The 18,371-nt window shown below is 42.9% G+C and overlaps 1 protein-coding gene across 3 annotated transcripts in view; it reads left to right on the top strand.

Annotated features, from left to right (window-relative positions):
• Nucleotides 1–18,371, top strand: part of LOC308328722 (cGMP-dependent protein kinase 1) — a gene marked incomplete at its 5' end in the record, with an annotated part of 153,833 nt that overhangs the window by 109,817 nt on the left and 25,645 nt on the right. For all 3 annotated transcript variants that reach the window (XM_080782824.1, XM_080782823.1, XM_080782822.1), the window contains 2 exons: nucleotides 12,959–13,024; nucleotides 16,454–16,528. In XM_080782824.1, coding sequence (XP_080638950.1) covers nucleotides 12,959–13,024; nucleotides 16,454–16,528 — 141 coding nt within the window. The remainder of the gene's footprint in view (nucleotides 1–12,958; nucleotides 13,025–16,453; nucleotides 16,529–18,371) is intronic.

Below are 18,371 nucleotides of genomic sequence, written 5' to 3'. Positions count from 1 at the left end.
TCCACCGCTCTGCCGCTTGAGAGCGGAAGGAGGAAACCAGCGTGGGTCTCGAGTGCTTTCGGAGAATCAGGGGATATAATAGAAAAATAACATGAACACCTGCACAAGCACCCCCCCCCCCCCCTCCACACACACACACACACACACACGCACGCACACACGCACGCACGCAATGTCACCATGGGAGGAGACATACAAATACCTGCCTGGATGCGCATACAAACACATACACATACATGCAATATCACGCACACAACAGTTTCAGTGGAAAAGATGGAACTGGTGCCATCTTGTGGTAGCTCCGTGTGCAACCTCCTTCTGTCATCATCGTCATCTTCATCATCTTTGGGTCTTTCTTGATAAATACACTTTTTGAACTAAATGCCCCGTATGTCAGTATTAATCATGTTTTTTTTTACTGTACTGTAAAAGGATTACATTTTTTTCTACTTTTTTACAATTTATTGTGACACACTAGATGTAAAGCACTTAGCCGATCTGCAAGCTCACGACGCGCAGCAACAGGATCCAACATCAAGGAGCCGGAATCGGTTCCATCACTTTTGGAACAGTTTCTGGAACCGTTTTTATCACTCTGTCAAGACCTGGTTTGTGGACTTTAGGTCTGCTATACATTCAAACTCTCCTAGAGTTACAGACCTCTAAGGGTCCATTTGGAACCCCTTATACTACAAATCGCTAAAGGGGACCATTGAAGAATCGGTCCGTTAAGAGGGGACTGTTGAATAACCCGTAATCGTTAAAATCCTGAAGGATCCCAATCCTAACTGTGATGCCTCGTGGTGGGCTTGTAGATCGGCTTTTTGAACCATGGCTTCATGTTGACGTGACCGGGCGTCAACATGGCTTGCGACTGTAAAACAGTATGTTCTCTGGGTGAGGGGCAGATGGTCGAGGGCCTCCCCATATGTGCAGGCTAATGATGACAGGAGAGCACACACACGTCGACGCATGGCAGGCCCATTAAAATGCATATGGCACAAGAGACACAAGTGATCTCATCCGGGCTTTGCATGAAGATTAATATTCCAAACATGGAAGAAGATCCTGGCCTTTATCATTACATTACAGAAGCTTTCATGTTTCATGACCACGAACGAATAATTTATAAGTCCGCGCGAAGGTTTCCGTTCAACCGCTTGTAATTTGATTTGACTGGATGTTTCACTGGACAAGTTTGAAGCCGGGTTCTTCAGCATCTCATGTTGAAATGAATAGTGATCGAGTCAGGACAGTCACGTCACCGTTGATGCATTTGATTTCTGTGTTGTAAGAGTTCTCTTGGCGAACGATGTTCAGAGGCACGTGTATAGAATATGTTATGTTTCAATTCAAACACAAACGGCAATAATTACAGATCTACAAGCTCAAAACGTGCCGTGTTTCGAGTGTGCAGATCTGCTACTTTTGACGCTTTTGTGTGATGCTGTAGTGTGAACAAGTAGGGCGTGTTAATTTATCAAGAAACACAACATGGTTTGAATATGGAGATAAGAGTTTTTTGTTGTTGATTTGTACAGCTTCTTGATTCGCGCCGTGCAGCCTCTGAATAGCTTTTTTCACATCAACACCCTTTCAAGCACATGAAGCTGATTTCTAAATGAAGACCGAAAATAAACCATTCATTCATTTCCCCGCTTTCCCCCCAGAGAGGTTGCATCCATTATCTGTGCCCTGAAAAGGAAGGTGTGTGTGTGTGTGTGTGTGTGTGTGTGTGTGTGTGTGTGTGTGTGTGTGTGTGTGTGTGTGTGTGTGTGTGTGTGTGTGTGTGTGTGTGTGTGTGTGTGTGTGTGTGTGTGTGTGTGTGTGTGTGTGTGTGTGTGTGTGTGTGTGTGTGTGTGTGTGTGTGTGTGTGTGTGTGTGTGTGTGTGTGTGTGTGTCAGACATTATGCAGAATGAATGTATAAATATATAATGTATGAATTGTATAAAAATCTTTTGAAACATCTACAAGCTCACAATGCATCGTCATAATGCATCGTGAATACTGAGGCTGAAGTGAATACTGTTTTTTTATAATAATCAAAATCTACAAAGTAACTAGTAATTAAAGTTTCAACCGGGTTAACGGTGCCGAAAATAAGCTGTACACGGATGACGAACGGACACACATGCAAAACGTATACTCTCTCCCCATGCCTTCGGCCTGGTGAAGACAATTATACTCGCGTGCAGTAGTAAATGTACTAGCACTTTACAACACTGATCATTATCATGCGCTGTCGTGAGCACCACTGTCCCTGGGCATCTTGAGAAAAGAGAAAGGCTCATTCAGCTATATACCTTTGATGGTGGTCAAGCATGTCTCTCGCATATAAATATCAAGCCCTCGTCATGGCCAACTGTGCGGGCTTTTGATCAGGGGACCACCTCTCCAAGCCGGCCTTTCTAATTACAAGTTTACTGTGTTCGTGCTCATGAAACTCAATAGCCCTGCCCTCTCAAAGGCTAATTTGTGCATCATCTAAAGATGGTGCCTTTGATCTGGGAGCAAAGAAACAAAAACAACATACTTACAAATGAAAGTCTGTTGTCTCGGCGTTGGCGATAATGGTTTGCTTTTAAGGTGGTGCGTGTGTCCGCGCACGCGTCCGTGTGTGCGTGCGTGAGGGGGGGTGGGAGAGAGATGGAGATAATTACAAGTTAAGACATTTAATTATTATAATAATTTGGTCCCCTGCACTCCTCCTTTTGGGGTTATTTTTGTCGCTGTATATTTGTCCTCTGCATTAGCCATACAACTAGGAGCAGTGAGTTCAATTAGTACAGTGCTCTGGGCGCCATTAGGGGGTTAAGTGTCTTGCTCATGGACAGTTCGACACATTATAGGAGACCAGGGGCATGGAACCAGGGACCATTTGTTTGCCAGGCGGAAAACAAGATGGAAGACAAGTTCAGTACAAATACAGTACATTTACATACAGTAAATTAGCATGCAATTTTTCCCCCACTGTCGGTTCCTGCCTGTACTGTGTGTCTCCTAGCAACCGATGATCATTCAGATCAGATGGTGGCGTCAATCGCCAAAAATAAAATCTCTTCTTTCTCGTAATTGGCACACTGAGCCTTGCAGGAAGCTCACAATGCCTCGTGAGCTTCTAGATCGCCTATTTTCAGAGTGCAACCAAATTGTCAATATATTTAGACATTTTTTGGTCATAGTGTTAGTCGAAAGTCAACACTGGGTTGCACCTTGGCTAGACTGAAACCCACCTATGCTTTCTATGGCATAGGCAGCTCCCGGCAGGATCCGGGATGTGTGTGTGTGTGTGTGTGTGTGTGTGTGTGTACGTGTGTTCGTGTGTGGGTCAATTTAACAAAGGTGCAGACGATTCGAAATCATCAAAGAGTGATCGACGTTTGCGCTTCTGTATGCCGAATTGAAGTGGACTCGGCCCCAGACTTTTTTTTCCTCCCTGGAAATAAAAACGTCTGGGTTTCCGAGGCTACACCTTGGCAGACCTTGGATCTCATGACACATTCCGGCTGTCGGAGAGAAGTGTGAGCTTCCATGAGGTGTGGATCTATCAGCGGATCAACGTCACACATGCTGCAGTGCTCTCACCTGCTCTGATCTGGGGGGGGGGGGGTGTGTGTGTGTGTGTGTGTGTGTGTGTGTGTGTGTGTGTGTGTGTGTGTGCGTGCACACAGTGAGCTTGTCTAAGAGTCTGTGGCAGGGCATTCCAGAGCCTTTATATGAACCGTATTCATGCACTTTTGTGCACGCGTGCACACGAGCGTGCATTTGTGTGTGTACTGACTACTGAGTGAGAGACACAAACTGTACATTTTGAACAAAGGCAGATTTAACTTTGGCCACTGACCGTTTTTCCCCCCGTGCTGGGTAGGTTGTGTTGTTGTTCCTTGTTGTTCTCTGTGAATGGTGTGTGTGTGTGTGTCTGCTGTCCGTGTACATTGTTTAAAGGGCAAATGTGGCTGTGGAATTTAGATAATTGTAATAATAGATAGGCTACTGTATGTGTGAAGTGCCCACAATTATAGTACAATGAGTCTGTAACTATTGAGAGTGTACACAAAGGGAACCAAGTCTATTTTTACACTCTCAGGAGTTGAATACAATTGAGGACTGAGCAGGCTGGGGTTCCAGAGAACAAATATTCTATACATCTTTGGCATTTCCTATACCAGTCGTTCCCAAACTTTTTCGTGTCAAGGACCCCCAAATTGTCTTTTTTTTCCCTGCGGACCCCCATTTGAAAATATATGCCAGGGACCGCTCCATAAGAGAAGATTTCTACAGCTCTAGCAGTGATTCTCAACCCATTTAATTTCAAGGACCCCCAGTTTGACATGCATTAGTCTACGGACCCCCATTTAATGGTATTTCCCCAATTTATATTGTAAAATCAATGTTATTTGATAGTGTAATAACGGTTCCATTTGGTTCCATTTGTACACTCAGAGTTACAGACCCATAAGGGTCCATTTGGTTCCTAACTATCTCTAATTGAGCTAGGTACCCCCTGGAACTCCCTCAAGTACCCTTTGGGAACCACTGTCCTATACAATATGCATATCCAACTGTTGGTCCCTGAAATGAAACGGGTTGAGGATCACTGAACTAGAGTACATGGAATGTGACATATAATACCTTTTCTTATCACAGGAGCCAGTGTTTGCGCCCACAAATGGATGTGTGTGAGCATGGAGGACATTGTTTGATATCACATTACCATAATAATCACACATACAGTGCCCGTATATATCTGTCTGTGTCTGAGAGGATGAAACACTGGCTGTAAAGAGGCCTGTAACCACAGCCGTCAACCTCTTAAAGTCTACTTCAACCCATTCAGCTACGTATGAATGCTACTCCATTACATTTCTGCAGGTTCTGAAGGTGCATTCTCCACGCTCCAGTTCCAATAAAAGTGGTTTGCTCTAGTAATCCTCCTCTCTGAATCTAATAGTCAGTGGTGTGAAAAGCTTTCCTCTTTTTCCTTTACAATAAAAGTCCGGATTTTAATTCAAAATTAACTTGAGTACAGTAAATGTACAAAGGTATTGGCATCAAAATGTACTTTAAGTACCAAAAGTAGAAAGTCCTCATTGTGAAGTTTTCAAATGTATTTTGAAAATGGCAGATCTAAAAGCTCACAATGTACTTAAACTACCAAAAGTAGATAGTATAGTAGGCCTACTCATTGTGCAGAATGTCTCAGTTGACACATTGTGAGCTTGTAGATCAGCTATTTTTTAAATGTCCAAAATGTATTCAGTGGTTACTGTATGTTTTAATATGTTTAATAATAAACATCTACAGTACAAAGTAACTAGTAACTAAAGTTTCCAAATAATTGTAGTGGAGTAAAGTACAATATTTGCCTCTAAGATGTAGTGGAGTAGAAGTAATTGGAAATTGGAAATACTCAAGGAAAGTACAAATACCTCAACATGGTACAGTACAATACTGCAAATGTACTTAGTTCCTCTCCACCACTGGCTGTGGACAGATCCCTGACGGATTACACCGACACAGGGACCGCTGCCCTCTGCTGAGCATTGCTGCAGTGTGTGATGATAGGTCCGTTTCATTTCACAGGTCTTCCCTTTGGGACTTTTCCCCTTCTGGAAACAAATTGGTTCCATTTAAAGCTCCCTGCAGAGTTAACCGACCTGGCTGTTAAGGGTCCATTTGGAACCCTCTAAGCCAATGATCTTGTGTTGCCATTCCTGTGTGAAAGCTACTGTGTCATTCTCTTCTACTCCGTCAGGAAGGCTAATTAGACTGAGGTTTGTGTTTGTATTTATAGTGTATAAATCAAATCTTAAAATAAAAGCATACTTTTTTTCCCCTACGTAATGTGAACATGCATTAGAATAGAAAATGTAATTGCAGCACTGATTCCTAATTTCCTGCTGATTGGTAAGCCTATCTTATCAATGAAATGAAGGAATAATATTGTAGCGCTGTCACAAAACACTTTGAATACTTAGAATAGAGTGGTGTGACGGTACTGAGAAGGATGAGAACGTGGTGAATAGAGTGGTGTGACGGTGCTAACAAAGAAGGATGAGATGAGAACGTGGTAAATAGAGTGTGATGATGCTGACAGAGAAGGAAAAGTATGTGTCATGCAGACTTAACATGGTGCTTGTTTCTGTGTGCTGCCCAGAGGCTGCAGGGTGCCAAGGGGGCAGTTAATACCCCCCTTTATCCCTAACACTGCCACCAGCCATGCCGGCTTTGCACAGAGCTTTGGGTAGTTGTTGATGGGTTGATATACTATATGGTTTTCAACCCTTTTCATATCAAGGTCCATCATTTTTTTGGCATTTGAGCCGTGGACCACCATTTGATGAGATTTAGCCTCTCAGACCCAATACTTAAAATATTTTGTCATTGGCTAAGATTTTGTCCACAATTCCACGCTGTATTGATGTGGTACCATAGGAGCGACAACAGGCAAACAATAAAGATTCAGTAAAGTGGTTATAGTTAAGATTCAAGCACATCTCTTGACTCCATTTCAGGACAAAAACAGCCAAACATGACCAGAAAACGTACACTTACGTACGTACACAAAATAATCTACACTTCTCTTTGTACAAAATGTCTGAGGTGTATTACTTTTTACCACATGCTTTATAGGACCCTTATGGTGTCTAGTTAAGATGTCTTCCTGTTGCCCAGGTCAAATAATGTCACAAGGGGTTCATTTAAAGTAACCATTTCTTACACCTATCGCCAAAAACGAACAATAAGATGGAGATAATAGAAATACCATAACTCTTGAAGTAAACAACATACAGAGACAATTAGCCACATTACATAATTTGGACCCAAGGAATTCATTAAAGTGGTTATTATTAAGATTCAAGACACATCTTGACTATTTCAGGACAGGAATAGTAAAAAACAAACAGAAAATGTTTAGTAGAGGCTTCAGAAGGGGTCCATGTGCCCCCCCTTTTTTTCTATTTTGGATTTTTGGCATCCATAGGACCTAATATACAGATTTTGATGATCCCAAGAGAAAGAAAGGTCCAATGTTTTTTTTTTAAATGTTTTATTACCTGCAAAATTGGTGGCTGGAACACCGGCGAGACTGTCTTTCAGAGAATGTGGCAGGCTCAAATGTAACGGGATAGACCAAAGATATAGATTCCATTTGATTCTAGATAACTTCAGGTTGTCTAGAATTATATAGAAATAATTTGTCTCTGTATGTTGTTATGGTATTTTGTGTTGGCTCTATTGTATGGTTATATTTGGGGGTAGGTGTAAGAAAGGGTTTAAAATAACCCCCATGGGACATTAGTTGAGCCGGGCAACAAGAAGTAAACGTAACTAGACAATATAAGGGTCCCAAAAAAACCTGTTACGAAAACATGCCACTCGGGTGCTGTAAAACATGCCACTCGGGTGCTGTAAAACATGCCACTCGGGTGCTGTCGGAGCCTCTCAGCTGCCCTACTATTAAACTTTAATGCAACTTGGTCAGAAGTCAGTTCTCCATATTTAGCAGATTGACTCATCAATGTCTGTTGACCCTTTGACAGATTTGTGAGCAAAAGGGAAGTATTCCACATAATTGTCTCCATGTGATGCTGCAGCTTTTGATTATTACTCCATAGACTAATTAATTAGTTTAATTTTGTCATCAACGCTGTGTAAATTAAATGTTTTGTTTGTTTCGCTACTTAATACGTAAATCGTTAACCCGTCAGACACTATGTCACAGAAGAAAACTTGAGAAAATATATTTTGCTATTAATATACTGTAGTTGAATTGTGAGGGGTTAGGTGAGTCAACTGTTTGACTGTTTGAGATGCTGCCGCATGGAAAACTTCTTTCCCCGTACAATCGGATACATGTACGAACTGATAAGAACCAGAGTGAAACGGGGCAAAGCCATAATGAATACTGACCTTGACATGAAAATGTTTGAGAACCACAGACTTGTTGCCCCTTCCCCCCCCCCCCCCCCCCAATCTCTTACTGGGACATCAGATCACTGTCCAATTACCAGCTTCCTATGAAACATCTACTGGAAATGAGCACCACCTGGCTCCCTCCGGTGTAACCGAGGACAGCTCGCAGCTGCTCGTGTGTGTGTGTGTGTGTGTGTGTGTGACTCGTGTGTGTGTGTGTGTGTGTGTGTGTGTGTGTGTGTGTGTGTGTGTGTGTGTGTGTGTGTGTGTGTGTGTGTGTGTGTGTGTGTGTGTGTGTGTGTGTGTGTGTGTGTGTACACATATACATGCATTACTAGGCTGTAGTTGAGAGGGCCTGATGTCCCCAGAAGTATAGTAGAATTTCAGAAAGTGAAATGATTGTTTAAAAATGTTTTGGGGAGTCAGGCCTCTATTTAGGAACAGATTCAGGTTAGCGTTGGCCTTTTAGAGGTTAGGATTATGGTTTGGTGTTTATACGTCTGCAAGCTCGCAGATTGCTTATTTATTCGGCTTTAGGATTAGTGTTAAAAAGTGCTCTCAGTACAGGTAATACCAATGTGTGTGTGTGTGTGTGTGTGTGTGTGTGTGTGTGTGTGTGTGTGTGCAAACTAGCAAGTCAAGGGGTGCCTTAGAATGCTTTGATAAGGAATTCATCAATGTCGCTTCAGTTGAACCACTTAGACTCTCTATACGTAAAACAGACCAGAGTACAAATGTATGTGGTGCGTTCTTTTCCAGCAGTACCCCAAGTCTCTTCACCAAAAATAGCAGATCTACAAGCTCACAATGCGTCACGTTGTGACGTGTTGTGAGCTTGTAGATCGGTTATCTTTGGTGAATGTTCACCCCACAATCGTAATGCTGGTATAACGCCAAATATAAGTTATTTTCAGTCCTTGTCCTTGTGGAAACAAATATTCTCTCCAGTTTTCCACGTGGCATACCTACTGTATCTTTGGGGGGAAAGATTTACATATTTATGTGCCGTTAATATGTCAAAATTGCTATGAAGTAACGTGTTATTCATGGGTGCCGTGCGTGGATGAAAAACAGTTATTTACAAGGGGTGACCCGAGACCAAAAATGTTTTCGAACAACTGCTCTATGTGCAAGCGGTGTCTTCTTTGCCCGACGACTGAGTCTCAGGTGGTGACTTCATGAGCGGTGTTGACAGATCAGCGCCGGTTTCCATTAACAACACTTAAGGTTTTGTTTCTATTTCCTCATCCGTAGCAAACAGGTGTCCCAGCCCTGACAGACATGAGGCCTAACATGAAACCTTTGAGATCTACCTGCATGTGCCCCGCTGCGTGTGTTGTGTTGTACTGTTTATTTGGATCTCCATGGTTAGTAAGTGACGTTAGACGCTGCCTCCCTATTTTGTAACAAGTCAAGTAACTCGGGTGGTGGACGCTTATACGTTTAATTATAGTTGAGAGGGCCAAATTGACCCCACAAGTGTAGTACAATGTGAGAAATAGCCATTGAGAGGAAGCTTATACTGGTCCTCCCTAGTAAAATGGTGGTTTCATAGTTAAAGTAGATGGCTTTAGGATAGGAAACAAAGATCACAACTCAGATAAATAAGGGCTAAGGGCATAGTCCTTATGTAATGCATCCTCAAGTAGTACTGTTCTGTACTCTATAGTGAATGAACTAGAAACTGTTCCCCTCGGGGCACATGTCGCCACCAGGGTAGGTCAGGTTGTGGCCTCCTGGTGGTGCTATAATAGGCCAATGTGAAAAGGGTGCCATTTGTTCTTACACCATTGATGGCAATTGGATGATTTGAGGCATTTTGTTCCAAAAATGTGTTTCGCTATAACAGGCCAATGTGAAAAGGGTGGGATATATTCCTCAGCCTAGTAGGAAAGTCCGTGAAATTTGCACGCTGTGTTCACGATTTGAGGCTTTTTGTTTCAAAAGGGCCAATCCTGCAAACTTTGAAAGCCGATGTAAGCCAATAAGGATGGAATATGAAATATCGGACAGTTCCATCTTGAACACATGACTATAGAGATAGTATGTAACAATTTGTGGGATTTTTGGACAAAATCTGGAGGAGTAATATCCAAAAATGTGTATTTTAAAAGTCAGCCTCCTGGTGGCGCTATAACAGGCCGTTCTGGAAATTGTGGGGCAGAGGTTCATCGTTGGCATCCAGGGAGTGCATGTGCAAAATGTGGCATCGATCGGGTTAACGGTGCCGGAAATTAGCTGTTCACAGACGGACAGACGGACGGACGGACACACGGACTGACGGACGGATGGAGTGCAAAACATACTGTACTCTCTCCCCATCCCTTCGGCATGGTGGAGGCAATAAATGTTCTGGTCTCTCGACCAGAACATTTGGAGTTTAGGTTTAAAGGTTAGGCTGTAGCTAGGATTAGTTGTGTACCAGTGTCATGCACCAATTATAGCCAATATACAAGCTTGTAGATCGTAAAATGTTGTCCTCACAAGTATAGTAATGTGTGTGTGTGTGTGTGTGTGTGTGTGTGTGTGTGTGTGTGTGTGTGTGTGTGTGTGTGTGTGTGTGTGTGTGTGTGTGTGTGTGTGTGTGTGTGTGCGCCCGTGCGTTCTTTCGTCTGTGTTCCCTCGTGTATACATGGGTGCGTTTTCTTTTTTAAGCATTGCTTTTGTTCTCTCTCCGTGTAAGTGTGTGCTGTCGAAATAGTTCTTCCCCTCTCTTTGATTTTTTTGTAAATGAGATATCTGCCCTTTGGGGGCAAACACGATACAACAGTCTGATTAAATAACCGCCAACTGGGGGAATATCATCAGAACATAATTATTAGCACTCCAACGTGCAATCTTTTAGAGATTATGTAATCATTTATCATACGCCCAAACCGTTTTAATGCCTATGCAGCGTGCCTGTGGGACGGGACACCTGGGGGGGGGGGGGGGATTGAACACCTGCATTGCACACACGTATTTATGTCGAGGGCTCTGAACGTATTAACACGTGCAAGCATGCAGTGTTACATGTTTACACATAGCGCACTGATATGATGGATTGTCTGGCACGCGTTCAGCTGACCCCCAGCCAGTATTTATGATACCGTCCGTGGTGGGGGAAAGTACTTGCATGTTTTACTTAAGTAAAAGTATTGATACTGCAATGGGGAAATACTCTCTGTTACGTGTAAATGTCTGGGATTGAATTAAAACGTATTGGTAAAACGTATTGGTATCAAAATGTACTTAAAAATAAGTACACAATACAAGCTCACAATGCAACGCATTGTGAGTTTGTAGATCAGACTAATAATTATACTCCACTAGTGGAGTAAAAGTTTTGGGAATTGAAAATACTCAAGTAAAGTACAAATACCTCAAAATTAAAGTACAGTACTTTCCACCAGTGGATACCATGAACTGGTAATAATATATCACACAGTAGGGGACTGGGGGTGCAGTTAATACCCCCTTTATCCACACAGACCCGGCAGCCATCCTGCTTTAGCCAGAGATTTTGAATTGCTGGAATAGTTGTGGGTGGGTTCATAATATGGTCAATTATATATAATACAAATATACATATAGTGTACAGTAAAGGCTGCTATATAGTTTTCATTAGGAACTGGAGCCGGTGCACCTTTGCCATTTGGTTTCTGAGCAACAGTTTAAATTATACTTGAAGGAAACCATCGAATTGCACAATGCAATTTTTTTAAATTCCTCCGGCCAACATGTTTTGGCAACCAGCCTTCCTCAGAGCAAGTTCAAAGTTCAGAGGGCGTATCTTTATTTATGGTGCCATACTATGGAAAAACTATATTATTAAACTAATTATTTTGCCCCCCTTTTTTGGACACGTATTCACAGCAGATACTAATCTCACTAGTTGTTTTTCATCAGTTATAAAAGTATGATAATTTGAAGTCGAGAACTTCTTATCTTTGCTTTCACTCCTTTTTCCTCTCTTGATTTCCTCAGTCATTCTAGTTTCCTCTTTTTTCGTCTGTCAGGTGGAAACATATGTCCAAAAGTGTTACTTTCCAGGGTTCAAGTAAAAAAATAGCAAAAGAAGCAGATTTACAAGCTCAAACCGCGTCGCTTCCCGCCGCATTTCGAACTTGTGGAACTCGCTATTTTCTATGCTTTCGTGTGGCGCTGTAGTGTGATCCAGCAGGGCGTTCATTTACAACAAAACAACAACAAAAAAAGTTTGAATTATGGAGATAAGAGGTTTCCGCCCGACAGCAACGTTTTGCTCTCCTGTCCTTTCCTCTTAAACCCTGTTGTCCGGCTAACAGCTGTGACCTTTTTCCAGTGGGCGAGAGAGAGAGGATGAGAGAGAGGGGGGGGTGTAGGAGAACGAGAGGTCAGTGCGTTTGTTTGGAAGTGGGGAAAGCACAGAGGGAGGTTAGATGCCACATAAGCTAAGGGATTGTCACCTCAGCTCATGTGAAATGAAATAGGTAGTCATGTGTCCCCGCCGCCCGGCGCTGCAGGTCAGATGAGGGTGTGCAGCAGCGATGCGGTCGCTTTAGATGCTGCTTCAGTGAAATCTGCGTGTTTTTTAACAGCTTTAATTTAAACCGCCTTTGTGCGTGTATAATATATATACTGTATACTTTTTTTCTTATTATTATTATTATTATTTTTTTTGCTGAGGATTAAGATGAGGATTAAAAGAAGAACCGACTGTAAATATGGAACCTCGTCATCACCTTGAGTCTTATAACGGTAGCATTAGTGATAGCGACAGACTTGTTCTTTGGCGGCGGCGTCATGCTGGCATTGTTTTGAAGAGATACTGAGAAGTTCACATTTTAAAACATGGACTCTTCTTGGGACACGTACTCCGAGGATTCTTGCGATTTCGGTGACTCCTCTGAAGATGAACTTGATGTCATTAATAATAAAGAGTAATACAGCTCTGTGTGGTTGCATGCTAAGAATTTTCTTGTCTTTCATGCCATGGATTGCATCACTGATGTAAAGAACAAGTAATGCTTAATTTGGTTGTGCAGTGGTAAAGTTCTCATTTCGTCTTGTCTTTTGCAGGGAGGATATCAGGACCGCCAATGTCATCGCCGCAGAGACTGTCACCTGTCTGGTCATCGACAGAGAGTGAGTATTAAAAAGAACCCACGACTGCCATCTTACATAGAATATATTCATTTAATTAAAAAAAGAAAAAAGAAACTCACACATTTAGCTCTGCTATACGCCGATGGTAAGTGTGATTTGTTGCAGTGGTGGTTCTCAAAGTTGCGTCCGGGGAAGTATTTAACGTAGCGTCACAATCATTTTAATCACCTTATCCATGTAGATGTTGGCTGGTACATGAAAAGGGTTGCGTCGTCCCCCATAAAAATTGGTCATTATCATAGACCATTATCGGGGAGCTTGAGCCACAGAAACGCTCGTGTAATATTACACAAGGATTAGTCATCATCATTAGATGATGTCATCACAGCTCCATCTGCACCAGTGACCTGTGGTGACAAACAGACCATGGATGGATGGTGACACATTAGCCGGGGTGTTTCCCCACCCTCCACTGGGAGCATGTCGGCCACCCACCCTCCACTGGGAGTATGTCGGCCACGCATGGGCCACCTTCAGCGCTTAGTGATAATGGGCTACCAGTGAGTCATTCACACCGTAGAACAAGATCTTTTCCATGGCCTTTCTGTCGTGCGTGTAATACATGTGTGTCATTCCGAAGCCAATTGGGTTCTTTTGGGGGCGAGAGCTTGTTTTGGTTCACTCAACGTCCGGTAATCTTGCAAGGTTTTACAACGAAAGCATGACTTTTATTAAATTACATCTCCTATACATATACATATACATATACATATACAGGGGTGCACATTATTATTTTATTTTGGCCTAGTACTCAAAGGATCACCTGGCCATGTAGTTTGGCATTCGTATCCTGCCACAACGTTATACTGTATTCACACGGGCAGATGCAGCAGATGCAAAGATACACTAGTTCACCTAGTCACAGACGCTAGTGTCTGTGACTAGGTGTACTCGTTAAGCAGCAGTAGCACGATCCCACTAGCAGCAGGTGTCCGCGTTTATCACATTCACTAGCACCACCACAAATGTCCAACACATATATGAATTACTCACCTAATGCTGCCTGCAGGTTCCATGTTTAATTCCAGCGTGTGTAACCTACATTGTTTAAGTGACAGATAGTTTTCATACTGTAAATATGGTCGCTAATGTGGTTTAGCCTACAGCTGAGCTCACCATAACTTTCCCTTTCCGTTTTAAAAACTGTCATCGTAGCTTGTTTACAACTGAAACGGACTTCCTCATCCAAATAAGAGCTACTTGTAATGATTAGTCAACACTAGTTTTATTTCCAAGTCTACTTGCAGGACGTTAACATCTCATTTGAGTGCCTTTTGAGTGCCTGTCAGCATTCTCTAAATTCCTGTCTCTCAGCTGTTGGTGCGCAAATGCGCCTCGCATGCCTTTGATGTGCCGCGCAGCAAACGTTTTGACCACGCATGCGCACTGGTGCACCGCTTGTGTGCACCGCTGTGTATATATTTATATGTATTTATATATACACATTACAAACACTATATTAATGGCGCCTTTATCCAAGGTGCTACACTCACACGCCGATGGCGGGGGAAACCATGCAAGGCACCAATCTGCTCATCAGGAGCAATTAGGGGTTCAGTGTCTCGCTCAAGTGTAACATCCGCACTTGCTCCGATCCGCACTTGGCACAAACACAGTTCAGGGCAGAAACCTCTTATTAATTTATAACATTTATTTGTATTTTTTCATAAATGAATGCCCTACTGTAATTTATCTCCTACTCACAAAAGCATCAAAAATAGCACATCTTACAAGCTCGAAATGTGGTGCCAAGCGACGCGTTTTGAGTGTGTAGATCTGCTACTTTTGCTATTTTTTAATATAAATCCTGAAAAGTAACAGTTTTGGACAAATTTTCACTTGACAGAGCATATGAAGATATGAGTTCAGAAGAGTTTGTGCAGATGTTCCTTGAAATCTGTGTAATTGCTACTTCATCACAAGCATGCGACGCAAGACACTCGACAAACTTAATACAGTCTCTGTCGGGTAGAATCCTCATACAGTACAGTATGTCCAAAACTGTTCCTTTCCAGGATTCATTATTCAAAAATAGCAAAAGTAGCAGATCTACAAGCTCAAAACGCCACATTTCCAGCTTGCGCATCTGCTACTTTTGTGTGACGCTGTGGTATGATCAAGTAGGGTTTTGATCTTCGAGAAAAGAAAAAACACAAAGTTAGAATTATGGAGTTTAGAGGTGTCTGCCCCGACATTCAGCGATATTCAACCGTGCTCTTCTTATACACTCCTGTCAAGTCACTTCCTGGATGTGGCGGAACGAGGGTCATAAATAATGTAGTTCTAATGTAGATCTTAATTTGTATGAAAGGAGGGAGGGGAGGCTTCTAACGGCATCTCCCCCACTAAGGGACGAATGAGAAACGCTGCCGCCGCTCTAAATTGTTGCGGTCGGTGGAGTTTAAGTGCATAGCAGACGAACACCAAATCCAACTCATTCCTCTCATTAACGTGATCCAAAGTGCTCCAGGGTGAGATTGCGGCGGGTGCGCTAAGTGAAGACTCGAGGCGAGGACCATCAGGCTGGCAGCCTCCTGAAGTGATGGAGCTGCACCCTCGCCCTGGTTGAGAGAGGCTTGTAGTGTCTTTGAGTCAGGAGGGATCTCTCTCTCTCCCAACTAATCCTTTCTTATCCTCTTGCCGTCACGGTGCCTGAAAGTACAACCGTCTGACTTTCATTTGTACTCTCTCTCACTCTGTCTTTGACCTGTTGGGTCTCTCTCTCTCTCTCTCTCTCTCTCTCTCTCTCTCTCTGTGTCCTAACACAAACATTGAATGCCATTGACAATGAATGGCCAGATTTGAGTGTTTGTGCAAACACAAACATTGAAGACAAATGTGAGGACGCAAATTATGAGTGGAAGGAATGAGATGATGTGTGATGATAAGAGCGCCCCTTACTTCACATGGGTGTGATTTTCTTTCCTCAAAAGCAAGTACATAATTAAGACTGAGCAACTTTCATTATTAGTGGAGTAATATTTGACCAGGATTATCTGTACTTTGACTCAAGTACTGGGGCTTGAGGACTTTGTTCACCCCTGCAGATGGCATGCTGGTTGGCACGCTGGTTGGCATGCTTGTTGGCACGCGGTGCTATGGGCTGCTTGGCGCAGGTCGCATGTGCCTCGCGAGCCTTCTCCAGGTCCTGGCTAGCCTGCCTTTGATTTTAATAGCCTGTCTATTTATTTTAGAAAGGCTATTCATAGGACTAATTAAAGTCAGCTGTAGCAGGTTCCATGTACCCATGCTTTGTTATTTTAGTACATCTAAGTGGTTCATTTCTCTCTACTGTACAAAAGTCCATGCCTGTGTGACACTGGCTTGGTTCCACAATGCATTCATTTCATGACATAACAAAATGTAAATTGTAGCTGTGGTAATAGTATGTGTTTCCTGTGTTTACAGCTCATTTAAGCACCTGATTGGAGGCTTGGAAGAAGTGTCCAGTAAGGGCCATGAAGACGCAGACGCTAAAGCCAAGTAAGTTACATCTCCCTTATGTAAACAACTGTCTTCATTCTGTCCATATGTATAACCTCTAGTCTAGGGAGAACATCATATGAAAAAGAAAAGAAAAAGGTTAATGAAAGAAAAATCATTTTCACCTGATGTTTTCATCGGGATGGGGGAGAATTATGTTGCCGTTAAGCACACTTTAATGACGGCACCATACAACAGGCCGGAACAGAACATCTATGTAAGCCCCCCTATGTAAGTGTTATTACATTTTAATCGTGCTGAAAACCAGGACAATTTGAGAGTGAATATTGGAAACTGGGACATTTTTTTGTGCTTTAGAGGGGACACCCAGTGACAGACGACATGAAACTAGGACAATCCAGGCCAAACTGGGACGTCTGGTTACCCGATAATAACCCAGGGGTTCTCAAAGTTTTCAGGCTGTGAACCCCCAGAAATTTGAACTGGGGACCCCCCCACCCTGACTGACTTACTTGACTTAAGCCCTTTGTTCCTCTAGGTTGCACACTATGCACAGGCTGTTGACAGATGTCATCCATTTCACTCAGCTTTTAGTGGTTCTTTCGAGATCTCCCCAGTTGAGCGCCCACTCTCTGCCATTTCTGTCCCCCACCCTGACAAACACATGGCATTGTAGGAGTTGAGGTGTTACAGTTTGACTCAGTTCCACAGATAAATGTTCTGGAAATATATGATCTCATGGCGCCTCGCAGAATAATAGAAAGCCATTATGGCCAGTGTTTACTGTTTACCATTTTTATTGTAGTTTGTGATACATTTACACTAGGTGTTAAAAACGTCTTAAAAGCCGTTAAATTGTCACCTTAGAAATGTGCAGATACCTTGTGTACACTGTGTGTTTAGAAATAATCTGAGGGCCCGCCAAAAATCATTTGGGGAGTCCCAGGTTGAGAACCCATAGCCTCTCTGCTATGAAAATGGTATTGCCCTCAGCCTGGGATTGACCGTGCATACAACATTTTTTTCTTCTTTTTTTTTTGGCCCAGGAGCCATGAATTATTCATTATCGGGACCATGGAGCTAAGTGTTGAACAGTTGAAGCACTTAAAAGCAAACATGATCCGATGTGTTTTTCACGGCGTATGACTCAACTGGAGCACTGGACTCTCTACCTCTAATGGCTTACATAACAAGACAATACTCAGGTGGCTGGTGGCCAGGCCAGGAAATATAAAAGGTTAGAGCCCTCTGCCTTCTATTTATAGAGAAATGAATATGTATCTCTGTATTTATTGTCACTATGGAAACAGGAGAGCACCAAAAGAACTCACTCACATGGGGCACCTTTGGGATAAAAATGTGCCTTCATTCTCAGCAGTGTTGATTTCGCCGACAAAAAAAAAATATGAAGAACATTATTTGCCTACCTTTTTTTCACTGACAAACTAATCTATGATGAGCAAAACTAAGACTAAATAAGTAAATATACTGGCAATTTCATCAACAAATAAATACTAGACAGACACCATTGTTCTGGTGGTAATAAAAATCCATCCATCCATCCATCTTCAACTGCTTATCCGTAGTCGGATCGCGGAGGCAACAGCTCCACCAGAGAGCTTCAGACTTCCCTCTCCAGAGCAACATTAGTGACTTCCTCCTGGGGGATCCCGAGACGTTCCAAGGCCAGTGAGTCAATGTATTTCCTCCAACTGCGCCTTGCAGTTCCTCCTAGTGGGACGTGCGTCGAGGACCTCCCTAGGGAGACGCCCGAGAGGCATCATAACCAGATGCCCCGAACCACCTCAGCTGGCTCCTTTCCAGGCGAAGGAGCAGCGGTTCTACTCCGAGTCTCTCTCGTGTGACTGAACTTCTCACCCTC

Source organism: Protomyctophum bolini (genome assembly GCF_963924005.1).
Source record: "Protomyctophum bolini genome assembly, chromosome: 14".
Lineage (NCBI taxonomy): Eukaryota > Metazoa > Chordata > Actinopteri > Myctophiformes > Myctophidae > Protomyctophum > Protomyctophum bolini.
The sequence above is the reverse complement of the archived record's forward strand: the minus strand, read 5'-3'. Positions and strand labels throughout refer to the sequence as shown.